General features: G+C 38.6%; 1 protein-coding gene across 3 annotated transcripts in view; it reads left to right on the top strand.

Moving 5' to 3' along the window:
• The window catches only part of LNPEP (leucyl and cystinyl aminopeptidase), a 66,995-nt gene that overhangs the window by 24,354 nt on the left and 15,371 nt on the right, over window positions 1-27,270 (top strand). For 2 of the 3 annotated variants that reach the window (XM_055790863.1, XM_055790864.1), the window contains exons 2-9: window positions 4,744-5,584; window positions 9,735-9,873; window positions 17,180-17,311; window positions 18,869-18,989; window positions 19,681-19,835; window positions 20,191-20,304; window positions 22,406-22,537; window positions 25,376-25,507. In XM_055790863.1, coding sequence (XP_055646838.1) covers window positions 4,744-5,584; window positions 9,735-9,873; window positions 17,180-17,311; window positions 18,869-18,989; window positions 19,681-19,835; window positions 20,191-20,304; window positions 22,406-22,537; window positions 25,376-25,507 — 1,766 coding nt within the window. Of the gene's footprint in view, window positions 1-1,794; window positions 1,902-4,743; window positions 5,585-9,734; window positions 9,874-17,179; window positions 17,312-18,868; window positions 18,990-19,680; window positions 19,836-20,190; window positions 20,305-22,405; window positions 22,538-25,375; window positions 25,508-27,270 lie in introns of all 3 variants that reach the window. The other variant, XM_055790865.1, reaches the window with a different exon arrangement.

Below are 27,270 nucleotides of genomic sequence, written 5' to 3'. Positions count from 1 at the left end.
TGTATGTCTTGTAGGAACAAGGTAAGGGACCTTCTTCTGTTTAGCTTGGTGCCCTTAAGTCATGCCACTTTTTACCACCTGGGTATGACTATGCTGTTCACATTAGCAAAGGATGCAGTACCTACAGCATGGTTCTGTACTGTTCTAAACTGCATTTGAATTTCATGTCTAAGCATTCTGTCCTCTTTCCAGAAAACAGCAGACTGGGTTTGTTATGGCTCTGAATACTGTGATGAGTTTTTTGGGCATCTGCATTGCAGGAGGCAGCCGTAAAGAAACTTCTTCAAAAACTACAACATTGACAAAATGTCTGCCTTCCTTCAGCTTTGCAGTATTAGGAGGATTGGATTTCTGGATTAGTCTAGCACTTTCAGTTTTTAACCTGAAATCTCTTCTCAGGATTGTTTCTAGACTGTGAGTATTCTCATTGTTCTCTGCTAGATGTGGTAATAGATCACATATTGAAGAAGACATTGAAAATCTCTAATTTTCAGTTAAAAATTTGTGATAAAATTGTGTAAAATCACTTTTACTTGGGTGTGTTTAAGCTTTAAGAGTTTAATGTCATTTCATTAGTGCTAATTAGGGAGCAACAAGACTCAGCCCCATGACGTTTTTTTTACCTTCTTGCCACTGTCACACTAAGCTTATATTTAGTAAAGATTTAGATTTAAATTTCCATGTCTGATGACAGATCATTTTTATAGTGCATTTTAGCAGCTCAGATCAGTACTTCCTTAACTGTGGACTAGTCTGACCACAAACGCCTGTCATGTACCTGCAGCCTCAGGCATGGCAGTGGTAGTTCACTGGAAGCATGCAGCTTCTTTACAGGTTAAAGTTCCCTAGTCTTGAATTTATGCTGATTTTTCCTGCATCATATTTGGAACCTGAATTAATCTGTTTGAATATCTGAAATTCACGTGCTTTTAGTATGTTTTATAATGGGAATGTTTGCCTCTTTGCCATACTTGATGTGAAAGATGACAGTGAAATGTGATGTTTGCAGTCATGTTCCTCAGGCTGCTGCTTATTCCTTATGGCTTGTTTCAGTTTGAGAATACCTTTTTCTGTTCATCCTATGGGTTTTTTAGATCATACTTTATGTAGCAGCTTATGGGTTAAAAAATGAAAGGTCATATGAGTTCAATTCATATGATTGATGACTCGCACTATCCTGTTACAAATTGCAGTGAACCAGCATGAAGCAAATAGTCCAGAGTTTACCTGAGTGTAAAAGCTTTAAACATGTTTGCCATGGTTCCTCTCCAAAAGTAGCCTGACTTTATGCTTTTGTGAATGCATATGTCAGCATATATAACTCCAGTAACCTTTTGATGCTTTGTGTGCTTTCCAGTGGTGAATAGTAGCCTGGTGATGCCCTTGACCTTCAGTAAAGTTCTGATCTTACAGATTTTCAGCACTGCAGAACAATCAAGACTTTGATTGCTTCCAATTTTCACAAATACCTTTGCAGAAATTCGTTTTAACTGTTGTCTTCCTAGAAATTAATGTCTCTTAGGTGTTAAAACTGTGAATTGCTTTGAAATTAACTTCTGGTTTAGATTTTCTGTCTTAGTTTCAGTCTGAGATTTTTTTGTAGAATTCTTTTTGACTAGAAGAGTTATTAGTGCCTGCATGTAATTTTGAAAAATTTAAGATAGTTGGCTTTAGAAGAAACTTGCTAGAGAATAAGCTCTTCAAAAAGCAGACTGTTCTATAAGCAGCAGAGCTGATGAAGCCTACTTTCTGCTAGATTTATGCTCTTTATCTTTCTCCTCCTTCCCTCTACAGTGCCTCCCCTGTCTTCTACCTCTTTTGCTGGCCATGCAGCAGCACATGCCATGGCTGGGGTTGGAGCTGTGTACTGAATGGCTGCTACCTTTTGGAGTGGTTAAGATGTGAGTCTGAATACCTGCCTTTTCTACATAGCAGATATTGATTTGGGTATCTTCCACCAGCCGCTGGTTGTTTTGGGGTGGGATTGTGTTGGGACTTGAAGAAATTTGGTCTTTAGTCTGTTTACCAATCTGCTTAAAGCTAGCAAGCAGATTTAGAAAGCAACAAGCTGAGGGAGTAATCAGCAAGAATCTCTGCTAGAAGTAGTTTAGTGAGTTCTTGATAAACTATTCTTGGGTGGAGAAATTACAAAAGAGCTTCTGTTGCACAGTACTTTGTCTTTCCGTTTTTTTCTCCACTAATTTGCCTGTATGTTTTCACTTGCAACTTAGCTTTCTATCCTCTTTCTTTACTGTGTGAAACCTCCAACCTGATGTATGAGTGCACATGCTCTAATGTAGAGACCATAGTGCTGGACCGTTGAATTGCAGCCACAGCCTGAAGGCTGGAACAAGAGCACCGTGCTGGGAAATGCCGTAAGGACAGCTTTAGAAGGTGCTTTTGTCTGAAGGTTGGAGTAGGTGACCTCCTGAAGTCACTTCCAACCTCAGGTCTTATGACCCTATGATCCTATTACTAGTCAGAGCAGGATGTTTACAATGGGACAAAGGGTGAGCAGGTACATCCAAATTCCAGCAAACTCCCTGCTTTCATCCATCTCCATATTGCTTGTTGAGATTGACCAGTGCACCTTCCTCTTCCTGGCTTATTTTTGTGGGGTAGGATTTTTTATTTTCTTTTTTCTTATTTTTAGACCTTTGCAGAGAAATGTTCAAGATTGATCTGTTTTAAAGTAATGCAGTATTTTTTTGTTGGAGATGCAAGGTGCTGATTTATGAAGCTATTATTTGTTTGGAAGGTATCTGAATAGTCTGTCAGTGTAACTTTGAAATAAGTGGCAGACAAGTATCATTAGAGGTTTAAAACACAGATACCACACAAAGAGAAAAGCATAATAGAATGTGGGCTACAATAAGGATTCTTGCTCCATCCTTTTCAGTGGTACAGCTGCTGACACTAGATACCTGAGTTTGTGGCCTTGAAACAGGAAGTCTTGATACATTTTGGAGTAAATGTTGAGGTTGGTGTATCTGACTTGAAAAGATTCTTGCCATCTTTCCTTTATGAAGTTTTACTTTCACCTTTGAGAAGTTCAGCCATATAGAAACCTGACATTAAAAAAAAAAAAAACATGGAAAAAAGAGGCTAATACGAAACCATACATCCTTACCCTCACAGTAATTAATCTTCCATTAATCTGTTTTAGCATTTTAAGTCCTATCAAGCCACGATATATAGTTATATTCCTGAAATTATTTATATAATTTATTTCTGTATAATATTATCCTCAGTTCTTGGATGGAACCTTAGCAATATAGATAAAATCAGTAATGTGTTATATGAACACTGATATTCTAGGCTGTACATAGATTGGCAAAATGTACATTCTTGTCAGAACTTTAATAAAAGTCAACCTACTTTTCGGTACATTTAGATCCAAATAAAAACGTATCTTCCTCGTTCTGAACACATAGAATGTGGAGGGTAGAGGCATGATGTGATTATTGATCAGTTAGCAGTAGACCTTCACGTCTGAAAGAGATTAGTTTCATTTCTGAAGTGTTGCAGCTGGGCAGAAGTTTTGACTTGTCTCTTAGACAGAAGCTGTGACAGGGGACTATTGAAATTAACTGTAATTTAAAGGCCCTAAAAATTTGGTAATAGGATCTCTTGGGGAGAGAGATCTCCATATAGATGGCTTTTCCATTTGAATTGTTTTGTTTTCTAGACAGCTGTGTGGTGTCCTAACAAAAGCCAGTTGACATCCTTCCTATGTTTTTTTATGGTGCTTTGGATTAAATACAGTGTGAAAAAAAGCTCCTTGCTTCTAAGTCAGCTACTTTTGGGTATCCATGTCCCGTTCCATGTATATACCTCTTTTGAAAAGTTTTATTTTTGTCCACTTTCCACTGAGCCAGTTACCTGAAAGACAACCTTTTACATAAACACTTACAGACATGACCAGAAGTTTTGATTAAAATGTAACTGCATGTAGAATATGAGAGTATTTGATGCTTTTTAAAGTTGGCATGAATTTCAGTTCTTTTATGTTCAGTGATCTATTAAGGACAGATTTTATGGAGACAAAGAGTCTTGACTGGCAGTGATTTAACTTCTTACCTGCATGGAATGTTTCAAGGGTTGCTTGAAACATGGGTTAGCTCTTAAATAAATATGTCAATTGGAATGATATTTTTTATACTGCCATTATTATTATATGAGAAATATTTTTTTATCTTTTTTGGGGTGTGTGTGAAAAATCAAGTTTGAAAATGTCAAATGGATATTTTATTTGTGTAGCTGCCAGCACATTGGCATATTTTCTCCCCTATTAAAGAGCTCAGTAACTAGAATATTCAGAAACACCTCTAGGACTGTATTGGCTGCCTGTGGTTTACCCTGAAACATAAAGGATATTCTGTCTTAACTAATGTAGTTGAGTACAAATGTAGTTTACTGGGGTAGAGGAAATATAGCCAAGACACTGAAATCAATGAACTGGGAGCACTACGCAGTGATATTGCTGATCCCCAGTTACAGTGCAAGACATAGGATTGAGCATGTGCAATGGAAGCATCCTTTTGAAGATATTGAACGAAAAATTAGAGTAGGCAGAAAAGCACAGAAATGTTTTCTGGAAACAAACCTGAGAGAGAATGTTGAAGGGCTCTTGATTGTATGTGCTTAAAAGTGTTTCCCATTCTGTAATTCAGTAAACTATCTTTGAGGTATTATAATCATGCCTTTTGTTTATCATGTAACATATGATCTTTTCTTTTTCAGATCGAATTCAGTTGCCCAGGAATATGATTGAAAACAGTATGTTTGAAGAAGAGCCTGATGTGGTTGACTTGGCAAAAGAGCCTTGTTTACATCCCCTGGAGCCTGATGAAGTGGAATATGAACCAAGGAGCTCCCGGCTCTTGGTGCGTGGCCTTGGAGAACATGAAATGGACGATGATGAAGAGGATTATGAGTCATCAGCAAAATTGCTGGGGATGTCCTTCATGAACAGAAGCTCGGGTCTCCGGAATAACATGTCTGTCTATAGACAAAATCCAAATGGATCATGTTTGGTGCCCTCTACGAGGACCATGGTGGTTTGCACAGTTGTTCTTGTGATTGCAATTTCATTAATAATGGTGATATATCTTCTTCCCAAATGTACCTTTACCAAAGAAGGCTGCCATAAAAAAAATCATACAATGGAACTAATATACCCTTTGGCAACCAATGGAAAACTATTCCCATGGGCAAATATTAGACTTCCTACTGATGTTGTACCGCTGCATTATGATCTTGTCTTGCAGCCAAACCTAACTACTCTGAAATTTGCAGGCTCTGTAAAGATAGTGGTTAACATCGTTCAGGTAACTTGGAAGATTGTACTTCACAGCTCAGGACTTAATATCACCAAGGCAACCATTACTTCAGCAGCAGGGCACCAAGCAAAGCCAGTTGAATTCCTGGAGTATCCACTGTATGACCAGATTTCTGTCATGGCTCCTGAGGCTCTCCTTGTAGGACAGAATTATACTATCAACATAGAATATTCATCTAATTTATCAGATACTTATTATGGTTTTTACAAAATTTCTTACAAGGATGAGAATTCTGAGCAAAGGTATGCCCACAAATGCAGCTTCTCTCTTCTTTTACTTCTAGATTGTGCTTTGATTATAGAAATAACAGGGGTTTCTTCTTCTATTGGATGTTTTGTGCAACTGATTCTTATTGAGTGAAATTGACCTTTAGTTTCACAATTAACCTACCTGAAAAATGTCTTTCACGGATGAGCTCATTAAGTGATGACAGCCTTTCCATCAGTTAAATGTAGTGCAGTATAGTGGTTGTAGGTAGTTACAGTGTCCGTTTTTGGTTTTTTAATGTTTACTTTCTCTCTTTGGAAATTCTTCCCACATCTCTTGAGTCTCAAGGCAGGGACAGGGGGAACAAAGTCCCACTATTGTAAGAGAAGATCATGTTTAACGTCATCTGAGGAACCTGAACATACAGAAGTCCATGAAATCCAGTGAGATGCACCCCACAGTCTTAAGGGAACCAACAGATGTAGTTGGCAAGCTTCTTTCAATTGTAAAGTCATGACAGTCAGAAGTCCCCAGTGACTGGAGAAAAGGGAAATATCACACTCATTTTTAAAAAGGGTAAATCAGTGCTTTTTACCAAGAAAATTAATGAAATTACCACCCACCACCACCTGGTTCAATTGGACCTTATGCTGGTCATGTACTTAAGAGTGTTCATGCCTTTGTTGAACATGTAATTATCCATGCAGGTTTTCTAGAAACAGAGCACTGTAATAAACAAAAGACAGGAAAAGCAGTATGGGTCAGTCCAGGACCAGCTGACATTTGAAAGACCCACAAAACAACTGCTAAATACAGTAAAGGCATAAAACACTTACAGCTTGTGTGAAGAACTGCTAAGATCTAAAGATTGAAAAAAAAAACCCTGAAATGAGATGTAAAGGAAAAAGCAAGAAAAATCAGTGTTATCAGTGTTACAAATCTTTGCAACAGAGAGTTTTTATATAAATTCCCAAAATATTAATAAGCAGATTTTGTTTCCTGAAAGGGGACGGCAGGACTTAGAATTTGCACCACCAAAATAGACAACATAGACTTGAAAGTATTCTCTGAGAAGAGGATCATGCTGAGATGGTATTTAATTTCAGTTACTTAAAACCAGACCCTTCATTGAGCTGTTGCAAACTTTTTCAGTGAGACTCCTTGAAGAATAAAACAGAAGCGTGGCAAACTTGGTCATAATTTTTCTCTCTGCAGTGAGCTATGGTATCTACACACTGCTAATATTAAGTTCCTCAATTATTGCTCATCTTTAAAAAAAATTAAACAAAACAAGATGCTTAGTGTAAAGATGATTTCATAGACAGAGAGCTGTGTACCATAAGAAAGATGTATTTCTGTTCTATTCTTTAAACAAAAACTTAGAATATTTTGTTTCAGATTTAGCAGGCCTCTCTAAGTGTTAACAACAGACAACTAAACCAAAACTCGTTTATTTTTCTAAAGTTTGCTCACAATTTGGCTTTGAAGCTCTCTTTATCTAGATCCCAGTGGGTCTATGATGTAGTGCTGAAGTGTACAAGAAAACAAGTTAGCTGCAATAGTTGTTTTCAAATATATGCAAAACCTGGCACATTCAGATGAACTGCAGAACACTTAGTGTGTTCATGAATTGGTCAGCAACTGACCTTTCTCCTCTTTACTCCCATGTGTTCCTGTTGGTCTTCATGTGAAGTAGTCCAAGGGGCTTTCTTAAAGTGATCAAGAATTCTAAGAAATAAATTTGGGTTAAAGGATTGCTGATCTGTTTCAGTTGGCCTGCATCTCTGATGAAGGTGTGTGTATTTTACTAGGGTGCAAATGTAGATAGATGACTGTTCAGATCACCCAGGTAAAGTGCTGTTGATAAACCTTTTTTGAAAGGGTTGTTCCTGAGCTTATACTAAAATGTTTCAGTGTTTGCATTATCATTGGAGAGAATCTATTGCCACTTGGGAAACTGCTGATAAGCTTCAGAATTCAATCGTCATAGCAAAAACCCTGTAATTTGTCTCTGTTGTGGAATGCTTTGGATAATGAAGAATCACAAAGGTTGTAGATTACATCAGAAGAACATGACCACAAGATGAAATAGAGCTAAGTAGCTTATCACAGACATTAAAGACATGCTTTACCATCTAATAAATGGGAATAAGAATGTAGTAAATTTAGAAGGCAAAAATCACTTGAATGATCAGCCCCTTTTTGAATTTCCATGTTTTTTCCTCTCCTTATGTAGCTGAAGCTTTGTTTTCTTCTTCTATTTACTGTAGTAGAAAGAGAACGTATAAGTATTCAAAGAGGAAAGAGATGATCTGTCAGTAAGTTCTTGAGTTTTCGTCCCCCTTCAGTCCAGTGTTACCTGATTTTGTTCAGGAACAGGATGTAGCACATGCCTTAACATGTATGCTTTTCAGTAAATCTTTTTCAGATAACTCCATGCTGATATCATCATTTCCATTGCCTTCCCTGACTCTTCTATGTCCAGGGGCTTTGCCTCTGTATGCTTAATGTCAGCCGTTTTACAAATGCGGGCTACTTCAACAACCTCTGTTGTTATTGCATTTTCTGTATAACACTCAAACTATCAAGCTGCTTTTGCAAGAAAATTTATTTTCTTTTGAAAATGTTTTATATTGCCACAAAAACATAAAAATCACCAAACAGCAAAATAACTCACTGTTGCCAGGTGCAAATTTAAAAAACAAACAAAAAAAACCCCAACAAAAAACCGTGGGCCTTTTTTGTATTTTTATGCAGAATTGTTCTTTGTTTTTCTTCTGTAAAATCTTGGAGTGAAGAAAAAAAGAAAAAGAAACTTACTGCACCATCTTCAAGATTGTCCGTCAGGGGGAAGAGAAGAATAATAAGATGAAAGCAGGCATGGAGGTTAATCTTATAAATTGTCAGCACTGTGCCTCCTTAGAAAAGTTGTAGGACCAAAAAAAGTACAAAAGAAAAGAAAAATCCCCAAAACTAGTGGAAAGCTTGGCAGTAGGTTAACAAAAATAAACCCCAAAATCCAAAACAAACAAAACTGTGAACCACTGTTCTCTCCACTGATTAGCTCCAGTAAATATAAGACTTAAATTGGCAGACTTCTTGTTGAGCTCCCAGGGTTGTCTTGCAGGAGCAGAATATAAGTCAGAGGTGCCCTCTAGAAAAAGATGTAATTTCTGTGGCTAGCTAGTATCAGAATACTGGAGAAGAAGCATACATCTCTGAGAAGTCCTAGCTGTTGAATTAGAGACAAGATGGTGCATGAACTTCCACAGAATCCATCTACTAGCAGGCAAAGGGAGAAGTGTGCGGTTAGATGAACTGTGGGAGCATCTGCAGGAGGAGGCATGTCAATGAGATAGGACTACAAGGAAGCTTTTTTCCATTTGCTGCAGAGGTTTCAAAACTCTTATTCAGTGGTCATGCTGACAAATGTAATTTAATCTTGTTTTTGTTTTCCCTCTTGCTGGCTTATATTTTGGTGGTTGTTCTCTATCTGTATTATTCCAGGTGTATTCTTCTTTGTTAAGAAGACAAAAACCAGTCAAGCAGATTAGTCCTCAAATACATACATTTTTGGGGGGTTAAAACCCCCTTTAGTTAATGAAACATTTATGTCACAGCACTCTCAAAACTAGCCAGCTGTAACAAGGTCTTTTACCATCACGTACCAGGTTAACTTCAATAAGTAGCTAGCACACCTTGCCCTGGCACAGCCACCAATCCCCCACAAGGTCTCAAAGGTCCATCTACTCTTCATGCTGTTTCTTCATACTCTTCATGTCAGTCCCTTTACTGCCTTCTCTTTGTCTCTCCTCATCCAGGTCTCTCTTCCTCTCCCCCTTTGCTTCTTCCAGGTCTCTCTTCATTGGCTGCTCCCCTTCCATGCCCCTTAGAGCTATTTAACCACTCAGCAGGAACCAGCCACAGCTGCACCTTATCCACGTCAGCCAACCTGCCGCCCCTGAAACCAGCCCACAGCTGAATATTATCGATGTTAATTAACTCAGCTTCAATCCTGTACACATTTATTCTAACTGCACAAATGCTGTCATCTACCATGCAGAAAGCTAGTCCCATAACAGGCTGTGACAAGGTTTGGGGGTAGAATAACTGTTCTATTATAAATAAACTGAGGTTTATCTTTTTCGTAATTCTTAATTTGCTTTTTTCTACTCTTCCCATTAGGTGGTTTGCAGCAACTCAGTTTGAACCTCTGGCAGCAAGGTCTGCTTTTCCATGCTTTGATGAACCAGCATTTAAAGCTACTTTTTTAATCAAGATCAAAAGAGATGAGAAACTTTCCACTCTGTCAAATATGCCAAAGGTACCTGCTTTTGTAGAGGAATTTTAGTAGAGCTGCTGCCTAGGTAATCTGCTTCAGTGCTTTGCATTGTGTTTTTGTTGCATTAATGTCCAGGGAATTGACTTGAGCACATAAGCTATGAACTGTATGACTTTATAACATAACTGTCTCTTCCTCAAAGACTTGAACTATGTAACTTCATAGAGAAAACACCTGTCCAATGCACTACACAGTGTAGTATATTATTGTAGGGCCAGTTGAATGGCTGTGGGAGGGGTTCCTGTTGAATGTAAATGAAGCATTATTTTGCAGGAGTTTTGTTGTTGGCATAAGATTTACTTTTTCTTTTCTGTTTGTTGATACTGCACACGTGTGGGCTACTGGAATATCTTTATCATTAGTCTTGTGTAACTAGCAGCAGTCTCTGTGAAAGATATGCCTGATCTTGAAGGATGTCCTTTTGAGCCTAAACAAAGGTGTGTGAATTTTTAGGCTGTTTCTTTGTCTCAGTCTTTAATAGTAAGAGCACCTTCCCTCTGGGTACTCAGCCCTCTGAGCTGGAAGATGGGGATGAGAAGGAGCAGAATGAAGTCCCCACAGTCCAGGAGGAAGCCGTCAGTGACCTGCTGCTCCACTTAGACATGCACAAATCTATGGGAGCAGGTGTGATCCACCTGAGGGTACTGAGGGAGCTGGTGGAGGACCTCACCAGGCCACTGTCCATCATTTATCAATGGTCCTGGCTAACTGGGGAGGTCCCAGAAGACTGGAGGTTACCCAGTGTGACACCCGTCTACAAGGAGGGCAGGAAGGAGGATCTGGGGAACTACAGGCCTGTCAGTCGGACTCGGTGCCAGGGAGTATTTTGGAGCAGATCATCCTGAGGGTTATGGAGCAGATCATTCTGAGTGTCATCATGCAGGACATACAGGGCAACCAAGGGCCAGCCAGCATGGGTTTATGAAAAGCAGGTTCCGCTTGATGAATCTGATCTCCTTCTATGACAAGATGACCCACCTAGTGGATGAGGGAAGGACTGTGTATGTTGTCTACCCGGACCTTAGTAAAGTTTTGGCAGCACCTCCCACAGCATCCTCCTGCATAAACTGACTGCTCATGGTTTGGACACCTGCTTTACAGTGGATAAAAAGCTAACTGGATGGTGGAGCCTAAAGAGTGGTAGTAATGGGGTTACATCCAGCTGGTGACCGCTCATAAACAGTGTTCCCCAGGGCTCAGTACTGGGGCCGGTCTTATTTAATATCTTTACTGATGATCTGAACAAGGGGATCTAGCGCACCCTCAGTCAGTTTGCAGACAGCACCAAGTTGGTGGGGAGTATTCATCTGCTGGAGGGCAGGAAGGCTCTGCAGAGGGAGCTGGACAGGTTAGACCAATGGGCTGAGGTTCAATCAGGCTCAGTGCTGGGTCCTCCGCCTGGGTCACACCAGCCCCACACAGCGCTACAGTCTGGGGCAGAGCGGCTGGAAAGTGCCTGGCAGAAAAGGGCCTGGGGGTGCTGGTTGGCAGCCAGCTGAACATGAGCCAGCAGTGTGCCCAGGTGGCCAAGAAGGCCAACAGCATCCTGGCTTGTATCAGAAATGGTGTGGCCAGCAGGACAGGGGAAGTGATTGTCCCCCTGTACTTGGCACTGGTGAGGCTGCACCTCGAATGCTGTGTTCACATTTGGGCCCCTCAGTTCAAGAGGGATGTAGAGGTGCTGGAGTGTGTCCTGAGAAGGGCAATGAAGCTGGTGAAGGGTCTGGAGCACAAGTCTTGTGAGGAGCAACTGAGGGAACTGAGGCTATTTAGTTTGGAGAAAAGGAGGCTGAGGGGGGACCTTACTGCTCTCTACAGCTGCCTGAGAGGAGGCTGCAGGCAGGTGGGGTTAGGTCTCTTCTCCCAGGCAACAAACAACAGGACAAGAGGAAGCAGCCTCAAGTTATGCCAGAGGAGCTTTAGATCAGATATTAGGAAAAATTTCCTCACTGAAAGGGTGGTCAATCATTGGAACAGGCTGCTGAAGGAGGTGGTGGAATGCTTAGGGACATAGTTTAGTGATGGACTTGGCAGTCCTGGGTTAATGGTTGGACTTGATGATATTAAAGGTCTTTTCCAACCTAAGTGATTTTATGATTCTATGAATACAGAGGCAACCCCAGAATATGAATGAGGAATCTGAAGTTCCTTCACATGGATCTTTTCAGACAAAATCTTGTAAGAGCATATCTGAATTTTGTGGTGATGCTTTATGTCAGTAAGCCTTTGGAGAAACCTTTATAGAAGCCTAATTCATTTAGGCAGACCAGCAAGACTAATTTACTGCCTAGTCTGTCTGAACTAGGTCCTCTTTCATCAAAACATTACCACCATTTGTCACCCAACAGAAACTTATTAATACTGACATTGATTTAACTAATAATGAAAAAAGGGGGGACACATGTAAACTGTGCAGTTTGGGTTCCAGGTGTTGTCAAAAGCTCAGGTACTGATGTAGCTACCTTGTTTTTCAAAACCAGGCTCATAACTGCAACCTTGTGAAATATCTTTTTCACAGTGCATGAGTGTTTATGTTCCTGTATTTGTGGTAATTCTCAACCATTACTTTTAACAGGGTTGCAGCACTTTAGTTTATGTCCAGGCCTAAGAGCACTTTATTTGCTGCTCTTTTCTTCACTGAATTAAGAAACAGACTGCTGGACAACTCTCCTGTTTTATGTAAACAAGAAATAGTGCTCACTCACTTTCCTCTGATAGGAGTTAGACAAGTGGCTAAGGCAACTTTCAACAGCTTCCATAGTTCTTCAAGTAGAAAAAGTAAACTATGGTTTACCATTGCTGCATATGTACAGCAGACATTGCTGAACTAATAGCACATAGTTGCTAGAAGTCTATTCTGTTCTTCCATGTACCTTCCATAGATGATGGGTACTCTGAAGGACGCTGGTTGGTTCTCAGAGAGACTAAGAGTATTTTTGTTTTCAGCTCTTCCTCTTGCACACACTACTATAGACTGTTTACTGCTACTGTAATGCTGATGTAGCCTGTATGTTCTTTTGCTCATCTCTGATGACATCATTATAAAGAAGATGAGAAAGGATTTTCTTTGATAATTTTCATCTGTGTTAGTTGAGAAAGAATTAACTGGTATACCTCTGGTATCTAGCATCTTGGTTGCCAGCTTGGCAGATAACAATTGGCAGAGTGACGGCAAAATAATGATCAACGCTTTTTCACTGTCATTTGTGGCTGGCTATTGAAGGAAAATGGTAAGGACAATTCAAGAGCAAGAAGGGTGTTTCCTGGGTGCTAGGTGCTACTATTTTGGTAGCAATACCTGCCTACTTTCCTTTATTATGTCTTTATTATTACCATTGTGGTGATAGACTTCTCCAGAAGAATAAGCTAGAGCCCTCACAGTAGCAGGCAGGCATATCTACTTCCTTTGTTTTCCCCTGCCATATGTGGTTGTACAGCATCTCCAAGCTGCCTTCTTCAGTAACTGCTTTGTTGAGCCATTTAATCTAGCTCCTCCATCACCTTCCTTACTTTTTTCTGTGATTTCACTCAGATTTCATGTCTTTTGTGCAAGATGTTTATGCAACTTTGCATGGACAGGAAGGAGACATTTGGGAAACTGCCACGTGTTTGTGTCATTGGGCAAGACTGAGATTTCACATTGTGTCTTCTGGCAAATTATGCAAGTGGTTCACTTGATGCAGTGGACAGTGAGTGTCGGTAGGTAAGAGCAGGCTTTTCAGCTTTCCTGAGAGAATCTGTAGAGAAACTAGCTAGAGCTCAAGCTCTGTGTTGTCAAGAATTGTGACTTAACTGGTCCAGCCAACATGCCTGAACGGGCAACTCTGTATTTCTTGTTTAACAACTTATTATTTGTTGCTAGACAATCTTCCTGTAATTAGTCTGGAAATAGCTGACACTCACACCTCAGGACGTGTAAATTAAATCTGCAAAAGGCAGATTGTTACTTGCCTTAGTCTTGGATCTTCCCCTAACTTCTGCCTTGCATTGGCAGACCTTCAGAGCGTGTGGGGTTCTGTGCTTAGGAAGGAGCTGCTCCCCATCCCATCTGGCCCTGCTCAGCTCCAAGTGATGTTGCAAAGCATCTGGTAGATCTTTTGGTGCTCTGTGGACACTAATGTTGTGTACTTGACGTGTATGCACAATGAGGAATCATCCACATGGAGAAAACAGTGATGAGCTGCCTTTACTATAAGGTCATTAATGCATCTCTTTCTTCCTCATTACTTTAGGACCCATTTACATTTAAGTTTCTAGCCTTTCTTGCTGCAGAGCAGCATTTGCTGTATTGCTCATTTTCCAAGGAGATAGGAAGCCATTTGAGAAATGAACATTTGTGAGATGTGACCTTGTACCCATTCTATTTGCAGTGAAAAATGAGTTGGTATTGCACATTGGTATCACCTTAAACATCGGTGCTATGAATTTTCCCTGATTGTCACATTAGAGATATACTGTTTGGCTGCTCCTGTACTGCATAGAAAAAAACATCTTTCTCCTACCCATCTTTCTCTACACAGAATTGTTCTTCTAATGACTCATACACTCCAGCATAGTGAATTCCCTTTAAAATGATGTGATGCCTCTCTTGTATCTATTTTTGGTGTTTAAATTCCTGCTGCTTGTCATACCACTTGAATTACTTGCAGATCTGCTTCTTCCACTGCTGCCTTGCATACTACATGTCTTCTGCTCAGTTACCTATAGATGCCATAGACAGAAGAAGGTCCTGCTTCCTTCAGGCTGAGAATTTTCCTTCCTCCCTATCTGCTCAGGCTTTTCCATCACCTGGTTCTCTGCTTTTTAACCCACCTTCTCTGTCTTGCTGCGTTTATTCTTGGTATCTGACCCTTTTCACTGAACTTACTGTTTGTCCACTCTTTTTCTCTTTGTAACGCTTACTGAGCTTGTTATAGTGACAATGTGTCTAAAAGCATTTTAATTTCATCTGCATTTTTTGTTGTTTCCATCTCTCTTTTAAAAATTGGCTGTTACTTCATCTGTATGATTGATACAGATTTGAGAAAACTTCCATATGTGGAATAAAGATAATACAAAAAAAGACATTGAAAGCATTGAGGTCGTATGTTTAGTGCTTGGGATCAAATGCATGTTCTTGTGTCAAAACAACAGGTCAGGTTTATTTAGAATTTATTAAGAAGGCATAAGAACATACAAAGCAAGTTTTGCTAATGGGAAGTACTTCCAAGATAGTTATTTATATGTGTTTATACTGCAAATAATATAATTTTCTTTTGTTTTGTCCTCCAATGTTATACCCTGATAATCTGATACTGTGTAATTCCTCTTTTGTTGTTGTAGGAGATTCGAACATGCAGTCTGTTAATGGGCTTAGCAGCAGTTCCTTTGGGTTTTGTAGTTTGTCAATATAAATTGCACATATGAATTACAATAAAATCCTTATTTTTGTGACTGTACAAATACACACAAGAGTTTCGGTGAAAAAATATTCTACTTTAACAGCATTTTTTGTATCAGTGAGTTCTTTTGTAATGGTACCCATTTTTATATGCAAAGCTTCTTTTAATTGGCATGTTTTTGGGATTTATTTAAGATTTATTGTCCTTAATCTTACAAGTGTTCTCGCACATGCTGAGTTGTTACACTTTAGACTTAGCCTGGGTTAGGTATTCTGTTAGGTGGTGTGAGTCCCCAGTGCAGTACGTACAGGCCAGTGCGTTGATTCTTATACACCTAAAGAAAGAAAGATGAAAAATGAGTAAGGGGATCATGTTGTATAGAAGTGTATTTGCATTGGTGAGTTCATTACTAGGGTACACTTGCTTCTGAAAATAAACACTTAAATCCCTGTTAGGAAAGCAAGCAGAGCAGATTCTTCTGTAATAACTAGGTCTTGGAAACAAGCTGTGTTGAATAGAGAGACTTTTCAGTTTATATATCAGAAGGTTAAATCTGAACGTCGTCATTTTCTATAAATACCTACATGAGCAAGAGGTCTCAGAAACAGGCCTTCTCAACTAGCATGTACATTGCTAATATGCCAATATATAGTAGCTGACACAGAAGGCTAGAAATAAACTGTGTGTGTGTTAGGCCTGTGGTGTTTTCTTTTGTAGTTTTGTTTGTTGTTTTTTGTTTTTGTTTTTTTAATTTAGGATAACTGATTTTTGAACCGTTTTATCTGCAGCCACAGTAGGTTTTCTGAAATACGTCACCTCTTTATGAAGATGAAGCTCATATTAAAGGGAAATTCAGTGATGGCATTCTGTTCATATACAGTGGTCAGATCAGATGGTTATATTGATTATCTCTTCAGGCTTAAAACTGTATTCCTCTTTAACACTGACAGTTAAATTTTCAGTGGCAGTTAAATGTTAAAGCATTTTTTGTTTTGAAATGATCTTGTCTAAAACTGGAGTTATTGTTGTTCTTTAAGTGTTAATGGTTTCTGGAAACAAATGTATTTAATGAAGTTTTGCAAGGCACATGAACTGCAATCCCTGTCTTCAGACCTTTACTATTCTGTACTAGAGCGCTTTTAACCATTTTGCTGTGTTCTTTGTATAATTTATGTTTGTGAAAGACTATACACATGCCTTTTCCAGGACTATACTAAGTAAAAACTTGCGCACTAAAACTAATTTAAGATACACCATGGTATCTCATGTCAGAAGACTGAGCAGACAGTTACTTTGGCAGTCTGTGTGAGCTGGGCAGGTTTTTACTTTGAACTAACTGAAACCTTAGGTTCTCTTTGCTTTTTGAAATGCAATCTCTTTTGTTTTATAAGGGTGTAAGGAGTTTTTCGTTCTGTTCTTCTAAAATAATGAGTATGCCTGGACACCTAGTTTTGAGGAGCCTTCTGGGAAGACGCAAATGTTTAGCTTATGCAATACCAGTATTTTTAGTAGGTTATGCTGAACTGTGTCTCTGAAATAGCCTAAAGCTGTCTTGAATTAATGCTAATCTGTATGTTGACTTTGGATTATACTGGAGGTTTAAGTGTGAACTATATTAGATTGATGGTTTCTCCAACAATGCAGTTGTCTGGTAAATTAAATCTTGATAAATAGCTTTTAGGTATGTAGGCATAAATGACCCGTGTCTCCTTAAGTTTTGTTACACCATGAGCAGCTTGTGAATATCTTCTATACCACTGAAACATAACCAAAATATAAAGATGTTCTGCAAGCTTGCTTATAAACTGTTCTTAGTGTGAAGTGATTCTTTGATTTAACATTGATTCCTTGCATGTCTTAGTGTTCTTTTGTCTGCATTAATAACAATGTTTTCCTTTTACCTGCAGAAAGCCACTACTCCTGTAACAAAAGGAATTGTTCAGGATGAGTTTTTTGTGAGTTTGAAGATGAGCACCTACCTAGTAGCCTTTGTTGTTGCAGACTTGAAAAACATCAGTAAGGAAACTACTGGGAGTCTGGTATGTTTGTTCCATTTTAAGTTTTTCTTCACCCCTCCCAAGCCAACCAGCTTGATGTGGACAAGTATTACTAGTTATAGCTGAATAGGACAGACTGTTTGGTCTAACCTGAAAAGTTAGACCACGGCATGGTTTAAGCCCCGCCAGCAACTAAGCATCACACATCATACAGTCACTTGCTTACTCCCCCCACCCCCAGTGGGGTGGGTGAGAGAACTGGAAGAGTAAAAGTGAGAAAACTTGTGGGCTGAGGTAAGGACATTTTAATGGGACAGAAAAGGATGATAATAATAATAATAATAACAACAACAATAACAACAACAACAACAATAATAATGATTATGATAAGAATAAGAATATATAAAAAAAGTGATGCACAATGCAATTGCTCACCACTAGCTAACTGATGCCCAGCCAGTTCCCAATCAGCAGCCCTTGACCAGCTTTCCGACAGTTTGTAGACAGAGCATGATGTTATATGGTGTGGAATATCCCTTTGGCCGGTTTGGATCAGCTGTCCTGGCCTTGTCCCCTCCCAACTTCTTGTGCTTCTCCAGCCTCCTCGCTGGCAAAAAGTCTTTGACTTAGTATGATCACTGCTTAGCAACAACTAAATCCAAACCACAACACTATACCAGCTACTAGGAAGAAAATTAACTCTGTCCCAGCCAAAACAAGGACAGACCACTACTTCCTTTTTTTATTTTTTCCCCTGTGGCTACTATTCACATCTATATTTGAACTGTATTCTGGTAAAAACATGTGGCAAGGTCTTTACCAGGTTGAAACCTGATCAGTATACTAAATGTTTCATGTTTGCAGAGAGATGGAAGCAACTATCTATGTGGTGTGCTTCGCTTTGTTTGTAACAGTGAAACTAACTTGCATGGGTTGTCAGTACTTCAGAAGTACTTCATAGCAGAGGCATGTAAGAGAGGAGGAAAAGTCCAAGTGACATATTCTAAGGGAAGTTGTTCTTACTGTGCTTCCCCTTTATTCTGACCACCAAGCAAGATTTGGCTAAGCTAGGGAAGTCCAGCAGACCTTTAGAAAGCACCACGCACAAGGGATCTAGCAATGTATGAGTAATTGCCAGCTTAAAGAGAGAAACCATAAGAACGGCCATACCAAGTAAGGCCAGAGTCCAGCTAGTGGGCTTTCTGTTGCCAACAGTGTCTGGTAGGCCAAGGGAGACTGTAAGAAGGAGGCATATAATGACATTTTCCACAAAATACATTCTCAGAATGCTTCTGGCAATTAGTGACTGGAAGATTCAAAGAATTTGAGCTGAGTTCACACATAGTAAGTTTATTGTCATTAATGTTATAAAATAGTTTACAGTTGAAGTAAAATTGCTTTGGGTTCATAATGCAATGAGATTTTTCTCAATGCCAGAAGATCCTGTGGTGCTTTTATGTTTTGGTTTTGAGCTTAAAATTTGCAGCTAATACCAAAACCATGCCCTATCTGTTTCAGAAACTTCTGCCAGCTCCTCTTTCACTTCTAAAGCTTTTGTAGCTAGATGTTTTAAATTTTTTTTTTCTCTCTTTGGACTAGGTGTCTGTGTATGCCGTACCAGAGCATCTAAACCAAGCTGGGTATGCCTTAAACACAGCTGTGAAACTTCTGGAATTTTATCAAAGATACTTTTTAATAAACTACCCTCTGGAAAAATTAGGTAAGTTCTATTGATCTTTTTTTAAACAGAAGAAGAAGCCCTATTCAATTCTGAGAAATGCAGAGGAACTTTCATTCTGAAAAGATGTGCTTAAAAAAAAAAAAAGACAGCATAAACCATGTGAAATAATGTTCTGCAAAAATTATTGAAAAAATAATCATTAAATGTTTGACTGGGTATGAGAATTAAGTGATTCCCAAGCTGGAAAGCTTTTCTGAGCTTTTGACACCAGATTGCTTGTACTTGTACATAATATTAAAGACATGGTTAGTATAAATTTAACATGATGGGCCTTGGTAGAGAGATACAGAATTCTCAGTCTGTAAGCCATGTTCACCAGTGCAGAATCTGCAGTCTGAGTTCTCTGCATGTATTAGTATGGAAATACAATGAAATGCAGTCTTCTAAGACACTATTTCTTGTAGAGGCAGCCCCATTTGCTTGTCACTTTTGTGCATGCAAGATATACGTGCAGTGTCTGTGTAGTGATTTAAGTTGTTTGTGTAACAGTGCTGCTAGAGAAACATGGCTATAAATCTATGGAGCTTCTGTGCCCGAGATGTGAGCATGTGTTCACACCACAGGATTTAAATAATGGGGGGTTTAGGGATTATATATAATAGAATAAGTAGATTTGAAATACAGAATTGCTTTAACTAGTTTTCAAAAGCTTCTTTGGAATTTTTTCCAGATCTGGTAGCAATTCCTGATTTTCAGTCCGGTGCAATGGAAAACTGGGGTTTGATCACCTTTCGAGAAACAGCACTCTTGTTTGACAGTAATACTTCTTCAGCAAGGGATAAAAGGTCAATAACTGCAGTGATAGCACATGAGCTTGCCCATCAGGTACTACACCGGGGAGGTCATTGTTTAAATGTGGTGGGGGTTTTTGTTTGTTTGGGGTTAGTTGTCTTTGGGTTTTTTTTAAACGTAATTCTGTCTTTAAATTCACCTGTGCTCTCACTATGACTGGGTAGTGCATTGTATCTGTTCAGAATACCTGCAGGTATATTTTCTCCAGTACGACAGGCAGAGTGCAACTCTGTCATTGATGTACTTAGGGAATTGTTCATGCAATAGCATTACCCTGGTTTGGACTGAACTTGATCTTGTCATGTGATAAAGCTGAAGATGGATGGAGTGTTACTGTACTAATTTGATTTTATATCTGAAAAAGAATGATGGTTTTGGCCTTTTGTAGTGGTTTGGCAATCTAGTAACTATGGAATGGTGGAATGATCTCTGGCTGAATGAGGGATTTGCCACTTTCATGGAGTACTTTGCTATGGAGGAGATTTTTCCAGAACTACATTCGGTAAGTATTTTATGTAACTACACTTACTGTACCTTTGCTAAGTTCTAATTTTTAATACTGCCCATAAAGGACTGATACTTATAAACTTACATTGAAATTCACTTTGGGCACCATTAGGATTATACTGTATCTCCTCTACTTTGGGACTTCCATTATGCTGGAAGTGGTTTTGGGGGGGGCTTTGGGGAGGGTGCTTGCTTTTGTGGATCTTTTATTTTTATTTTCTAGTAGTCTACATGCAGTCTTTGTGGTTTGTGTAGGTTAAAGCATTCTGTGCAAAACAGCAGTTGTTAAAAGGTGTAGATGTCTATATATCAAATAACTTAAAATCTTTATACAGAAAGTCCAGGCACATTGACCAAGTTTGTGTGCTTCTAGTAGACTTAGGAATCATCAGAGCTTTAGGCTACTAAATATGCCTGGAGTAACTCCATTCTTTCCATTATCGTGGTATTTGCTTGTGCTTGGATCTGTTTGGGATTCACAAATCAGGGGACCTGATATATAAGTATCATATGGTTGCACCCAATGGACTCTGATAGCACTGAGTTACTCTGATAGTACAAACCGCAGCTCCGTACTTCTCTTTACACATATGGCTGAAGGATGGAATATATTTGGTATAATAAGCTAGTGGTCATTTAAAGTTCACTGAGGTACTGAGTGACCTAGTTTTTCAAACTCTGGAAAACATGAAGGATTCAAGCTTGATCTTTCCAAGAAAGGGATAGGAGCTACTGCTGTAAAGCATCCCTGTCACTGAATACAGGCAATGAAACAAAGAAAGGTGGAACTAAATGGAGGGGGCAGTGAACAGACTAATTTTGCATCCTGGGTAAGGGTATTTCCTAGGAGAGGAGATACCTGGGCTCTGGAACCACCTTCGAGGAGTGTTTGTGATTTGCATCAGTCGTGGAATTAAAAACCTGACATATACTGACTGTTTCCTGCTTGCTGGATTGCGTTTTTCTCAGCATTGTGACAGCAGGTTTTGAGTTCTTCATTCACCCTTGTTACTGCATTAAGAAACTTGGGTTGCTAACTTTGTTCGGTAGAATTCTTTCTTGGAGATGGGTGTTTAAAAAGTTTTTAATTTGGCCTAGCTTGGTTGTTGGGTTTGATGGCCACTGAAAGTGTATTTGTATAGCTATTCTGCTTGTTGAGTGTGTATGTAGTGAAGGGAGGACACAAAACTAGTCTAGTGTTTTGACAAGGACATATCTAACACCTGTATACTTAATTCTGAAAGGTGCCTGTCAAGGTGCCTTCACCAGCATCTCATTTCACCACGTGGTGATGCCAAAATGTGTTTTGGTTAAAAAAAAAAAAAAAAAAAAAAAAATCACTCAGGACTTCTGCATTCAAGAAGAATAGCTTTAAAATTTTTAGTTTTAAAGGGTGTCTTCGTTGTACCATACACAGATCTTACCTTTTTATTTTCTTTTTGAACTGTGCTGTATAGAGGAAACTGTACGCAGAATTGTTTGCTCAAGTCTTCATGAAATGAAACGGATAAATACCAGTACAATCAGCTGCTTTTCAGTGTTTGGTGTTGTCTTGTTCTGGTAACAATGTATTAAATTCATGTATCTTCATTCTAGAAGAAAACAACGAAGATACTTTGGTACTAGGATCACTAGATAAGGTGGTGTTTACATTCATACAAACATCACTATAGTGAGTAATTTCCCAGGACTTCATGCTTTAATATTAAAGCATATGAAAGAAGCCATGCTTTTGTATTCCCTGCCTCCTGTAAATTATCTGAAAACATTGATGAGCAAAATCTGAAATTTGGTACATACTTATTTAGTAGGTACATTTATTTACCCTAGTGCTAATGATGAAGTTTCCTGAGAGAGGACCTTAGGGATCTGGACAGTGATGGAAACTCAGGAGTGAAGTTCCACTGCTAAAATGCGGCAGGGAAAAAGTAGATTTTACAAATGCTACCCTGACAACGTTTTTGCTGCCTCCATTGGCAGGAAGGCAAGCAATGGCGTGTTAGACCAATGGAAGAGGAAAGCAGAGACAACTTTTATTATTCTGCTTACCGTGTATGTTTTAGTGTCTTAGACACTTATAGATGTTTCTCTTTTAGGATGAAGATTTCCTTAATTTAATTTTCAAGGCTATGATGAAGGATTCATTGAATTCTTCACATCCAGTTTCTTCTGCTGTTCAGTCTTCAGAGCAAATTGAAGAAATGTTTGATGCACTTTCTTATATCAAGGTAACTTTAAAAATATTTGGAAAATTATATATTAGCCATTGAAAACATGAATGTGGAATCCTGGGTAAGTAAGCATGTACTGACAGTTGTTTGGGGGTAGCTTACACCTAGCACATACAATGCACGATCTCTCAATAGTGTTTCTGAGCATCTACATAGCTTTTAATTAGGAAAACAATATGTATGTGTATTTGTGTCCTTACATAATACCCTTCTGCTTGGTGCACACTTTCAGGGTGAAGTAAAATACTTGTGAAGATGTTAAGAGGGGACTAGTAGGTGAAACAAAATAACCAGTTAGACATACATTCTTTTTCTGATAGCAGACTGTAACAACTGCTTAAGAAAAGAGTAACAGCAAGGCACTTACTGAAGCAAGCCCTCCTTTTTATATTCTCTCTACTTCAAAACCCCAGTATTTTAGACTTCCTGAACTAGTGGCTTGCACCTGGAATGTAAAATCATTTCACTGCATATTCTGGTTGTCTGTAACTTAATTATGATGTCTAGTGAGGGTTGTGTATGAGGTTTATGTTTTTCTTAAAAACTTCACAGTGCCTCACTGGAAAATGCATGAGAGCGAGTATCTCTATTTGACACATTTTCACTGATGTCTTGAGATTAGGTAGTTTGTCCTGTGATTTTGGCAGAATTGAAGGAAAGCCTTTTATATCTTTTGGATTAGCTGTAATTTTTCCTCCCACTGTCTGTGTATGCTTGTACTTTCATCTAATTAGAAACCATGGGAACAGCTAGTGCTTACTAGAAGATAGTCAAATACTACATCTTTCTCTGCTCAGTGGAATGCATTTCCCACAGCTGTCTTGGCTTGTCCCTGTGATTTCTTTTGCAAGTCTCAACTGTTCAACACATGTTGTCTGGCATCCTTCAGTAGTCTGAGGTGCCAAACGGACCTACAATAATGATGTGCTTCCATTTATTTTGGTCTCTTGTTTTCTGAACTACAAGAACAGAGATGTGTAATTTTCAGCTTCCCTTGGCTGTGAGATGGATTTGGTTTCTCCCCCTAAGCAGTATCTCAAAAGGCATGGCTGTTGTTTCATGCTTCAGAGTTGCTGTCTCAAGTAATTCCCTTTTTGGTGAGCTTCTGGAAGCTATGCATGATGCATGATCATCTCTGTAGGCAATTAACTTTAGAGGTAATAATTCTGTCACTGTTTGCCTGATCAACACTCCTCATAATTTTAATGGAAATACTCCATAAGCGATTGGGCTGGAGTTTCAGTCAATTAGTAAAGCATTACATTTGGAGTGTTACTTTATTGCTAATAATAAGTATTTGCATCTTCTGAATAAAAAGATAGCAACCTACATCTTTGAGTTTAGCAGTTAACGAACAGATGTTTTGCCCTTGCATTGTCCAGAAACAAGGTTTTTCATGGATGCTTTCTATGTTTCAGAGGCTTTCATTGCCTAGCTCTTTATTCATGCATGCAGTCTTTGTATTCCGCTACTCTTGGCCCTTTATCTTAGCTAGCATTCATGGCAATTTGTGTGGGAAGACACTTGCAACACAGTCCCTAAGCAGGTAAGGGTGGTCTGTTACTGAATTGTACAGCTTGCTTTATTTTACTATACTACCAACTGACACAGATTAGTAGGTGGCCTCTACATTTTACTGTCTGGAATAGGAATTATTGTACAAAATTATTTTTAGCCTGGTTGTTTTGCAGACTATCTGTAAACTTAACACTTAAAGGTGGGACAACAATCCACCTGCAATAACAGTGTTTGGGAGGATATGACGTAAGAAGAAGAAACTAATAGAGCTATAGGTTAAGTACAGATACATGGCAGAGAGGAAATTATGACATTATTAAAAACTATAGTAAAGGGTATTCCTGCAGTTTCATGAATAATTAGATTAACCAGGCAGCCTTCAGTTTCAGGCAAGATATTACTTAAATTCCAAAACTTGAATTTGGAATGTGTAAGAACCATACATGCTTTCATTAAATCTGCCTTTTAATTTTTTCTTGATCCTTTCTCAGAAGTAGTACCAAAAATATAAAGCGCACCTTTAAACATTTCATAAGCTGTGGCTGCTTGTCTGCATTCACTTGTACAATATGCAAGTCCTCAGGCAATTTATTTATTAGTGGGTGTTACAGAATTATTTCTATGGAAAGAAAATGGCTTTCAGTTGTGTTTAAAAAAAACAAAACCCACCACCTTTATGTTTACACATTTGTGGCCACTTTGATAATAGAACTACTCATTTACTGCTTTTCTTAACAAAGCATGGCTATATTTAAACAGTGTCAAAATACACTTGGCCTTCTACAGTCAATTGCAGCCTACTAAGTGCATCTCATCTTTTTCCTATGTTTTTAGTTTTTTGATACAGCTGCAAACCATGAGTGTTAAATACTGTCTCACAAATATAGTCCTGTGCTATACAGAAGAGTATTGCTGATGAAATACAGCAACCAGCAGACACTTATCTGTAAGAAGGCAATATTTTTTGAGAAGATGTTAATTGGAAAAAATGTCAAGCTCTCTTAGCCTGTTTTTTAGCTATTCTGAGCCTTTGAAATATTAAAATTTTTTTTTCCCAAATCATCTGGGAAAAACTTTCAAGCTGTACTAGCCTTTTTTGTAACTTTATTTGAAGTTTATGAAATACTGAAAGAAATATTTTTCCAAGGCAGCTGAGTGTTAAGGTAATTATCCAGATGAGATCATTTGGGATAAAATCTGCCAGGTTATGAGCTATTCTTGTAGTGTGAAAGAGCTGTAACATGCCTATGCTTCAACAAGTTCTGTAACTTTAATTTACCAATCCTTTTTCTTTTTTTTTTTTTTTTTTTCCTAAAGGGGGCTTCACTTCTTATGATGCTGAAACACTTCCTCACTAAGGATGTTTTCCAAGCTGGCATTGAGGTATATTTGCATAATCACAACTATGGATCTGCCCAGAGTGATGACTTGTGGGACAGCATGAATGAGGTATCATCTTTGATACGTTGTTCTTGTTTTTTGACTTCTCTGTGTTGTCAATTTTGATTTATTTCCTTGATAATAGGCTTAAGTTAAGTACTCTGAAGTTCTTGCTCATCATAATCCAAAGTTCTGTCATATAGATATGGAGATTCCTGTAGCTTCTGGGACTGCACTGAGTATCATCCCAAAAAAGCACTGGAAGTGGGTATGCCCTACTATGCGTATCTACACATGTGGACATGTCAGTGTATATGTAGCCTCTCTGGAGTTGCATTGTTAGTGTTTAAGACCAGAATAAAAATAGTCATCTTAAATGCAGGACAAAACTTTACTTTCCATGAATAGCTGAATCCAGCCTCTGTAGAGGTCTTGGGATACTCTCTAGTAGTGTAACTGTTTCAGTGATAGCTTCTGTTTCAACAAGTGGTGCTGGAATTGCAGAAAAAACAGATTGTAGGGGACAATTTGGTTCAACAGCTCTCCAATGGTAAGGCAAGCATAGGGCTGGTTCTGATTAAAGTGAGCTGGCAGGAGAGAGTTAGGGAGCGAAAAAAGCAAGGGCACTTTGTGAGAGAGTAGGGAGAGCAAGGGGGAAAGTCAACAAGCTGTGGAAGCTGGGGAAGGCAGCAGCGGGCATTGCTGGCTGCATCTCATTTTGTGCCTGAGTGTTTGGTTTGTTTTGAGATTTTCTTGCACGTAAGCGTTATTGCTGTTAATTTTGTGTTTTCACATAGCCTACACTTTTGCATGCTTTCATAGTCTCTTTTTCCAAAGACTCATGGTCTAGCAGGACCGGACTGGAATTACAATTATTTAGTTTACATTTGTGCTTTTATTATTTTACTTCTCTGAGAAGGTATCAAATTTTCTGCAGTACTTTCTTTTTCTGATTTTCACCTGTTGTCTCTCAGAATTTACTGAAATCTACTGTCCCTTTGTTTTAGTATTCTTTCTGTCATAATTTTCTTTTTATGTCTTGAATTCTTAGTTTCTCTTGCTTTCTGATAGTCTTTCACATTCAGATTCTTAGCCAGACTCTGTTGTTTAACAGTCAAATCTAGACAGGCTGCATCTCTGATTATTTTCTCTGCCCTTGGTATCAAAACTTCATCCATTCTAGGGACTTGATGGAAAGTCTTTGATCAATAATATCTTCATGCAGTAGGTGTCTGAATAATTAAAATTATTGAACTAGATGAATCTGAGCTTATACAAAATATTGTGTACCTATCTGATCTTTGAGTTGACTGATACCATTATTAGGGCCCTTGGACTTTAGCCAGTGAGATACCAGATCTGTTAAAAGTTTCTTTCAGAGTTTTGCTTCATAATACAAAAAGCCATGTCTCTGTCTGACTTGCTGATTCTTCTCCATTTTAGATGCAAATTATTTCACTGTCTTCCTTATGACAATTAAACCATTAGTATTATCATGTATTGAGATCTTTGATATCCTTTTTGGTTGTTTCCCATATTTCTAGTAATAGTAAAAGCAAATCTGTTATATTCAAGAAATTGACTGGCTTTTTTTTGTTTTGCTCACATTAATTATGCCTAGGCTGAATGTGTTTGAAAATTCCAACTGTAAAAGTGGCCTTTTCTTTGATCATGAATTTTTGCTGTCCACACAGCAAAATGCACAATCATTTCTTAAGTCTTAACCTTCACTGTGGAAACTGACAATCAGAGTGAAGATGAGAAAACTGCATGTGAAGTAAAAGAAAAATCTGTAACACAGCAAGCAAACTTGTTGTATAGCTTGCCAAGAA

This window comes from Falco peregrinus, chromosome Z, assembly GCF_023634155.1.
Source record: "Falco peregrinus isolate bFalPer1 chromosome Z, bFalPer1.pri, whole genome shotgun sequence".
NCBI lineage: Eukaryota > Metazoa > Chordata > Aves > Falconiformes > Falconidae > Falco > Falco peregrinus.
Note: the sequence above shows the minus strand (reverse complement) of the source record. Positions and strands in the feature narration are given on the sequence as shown.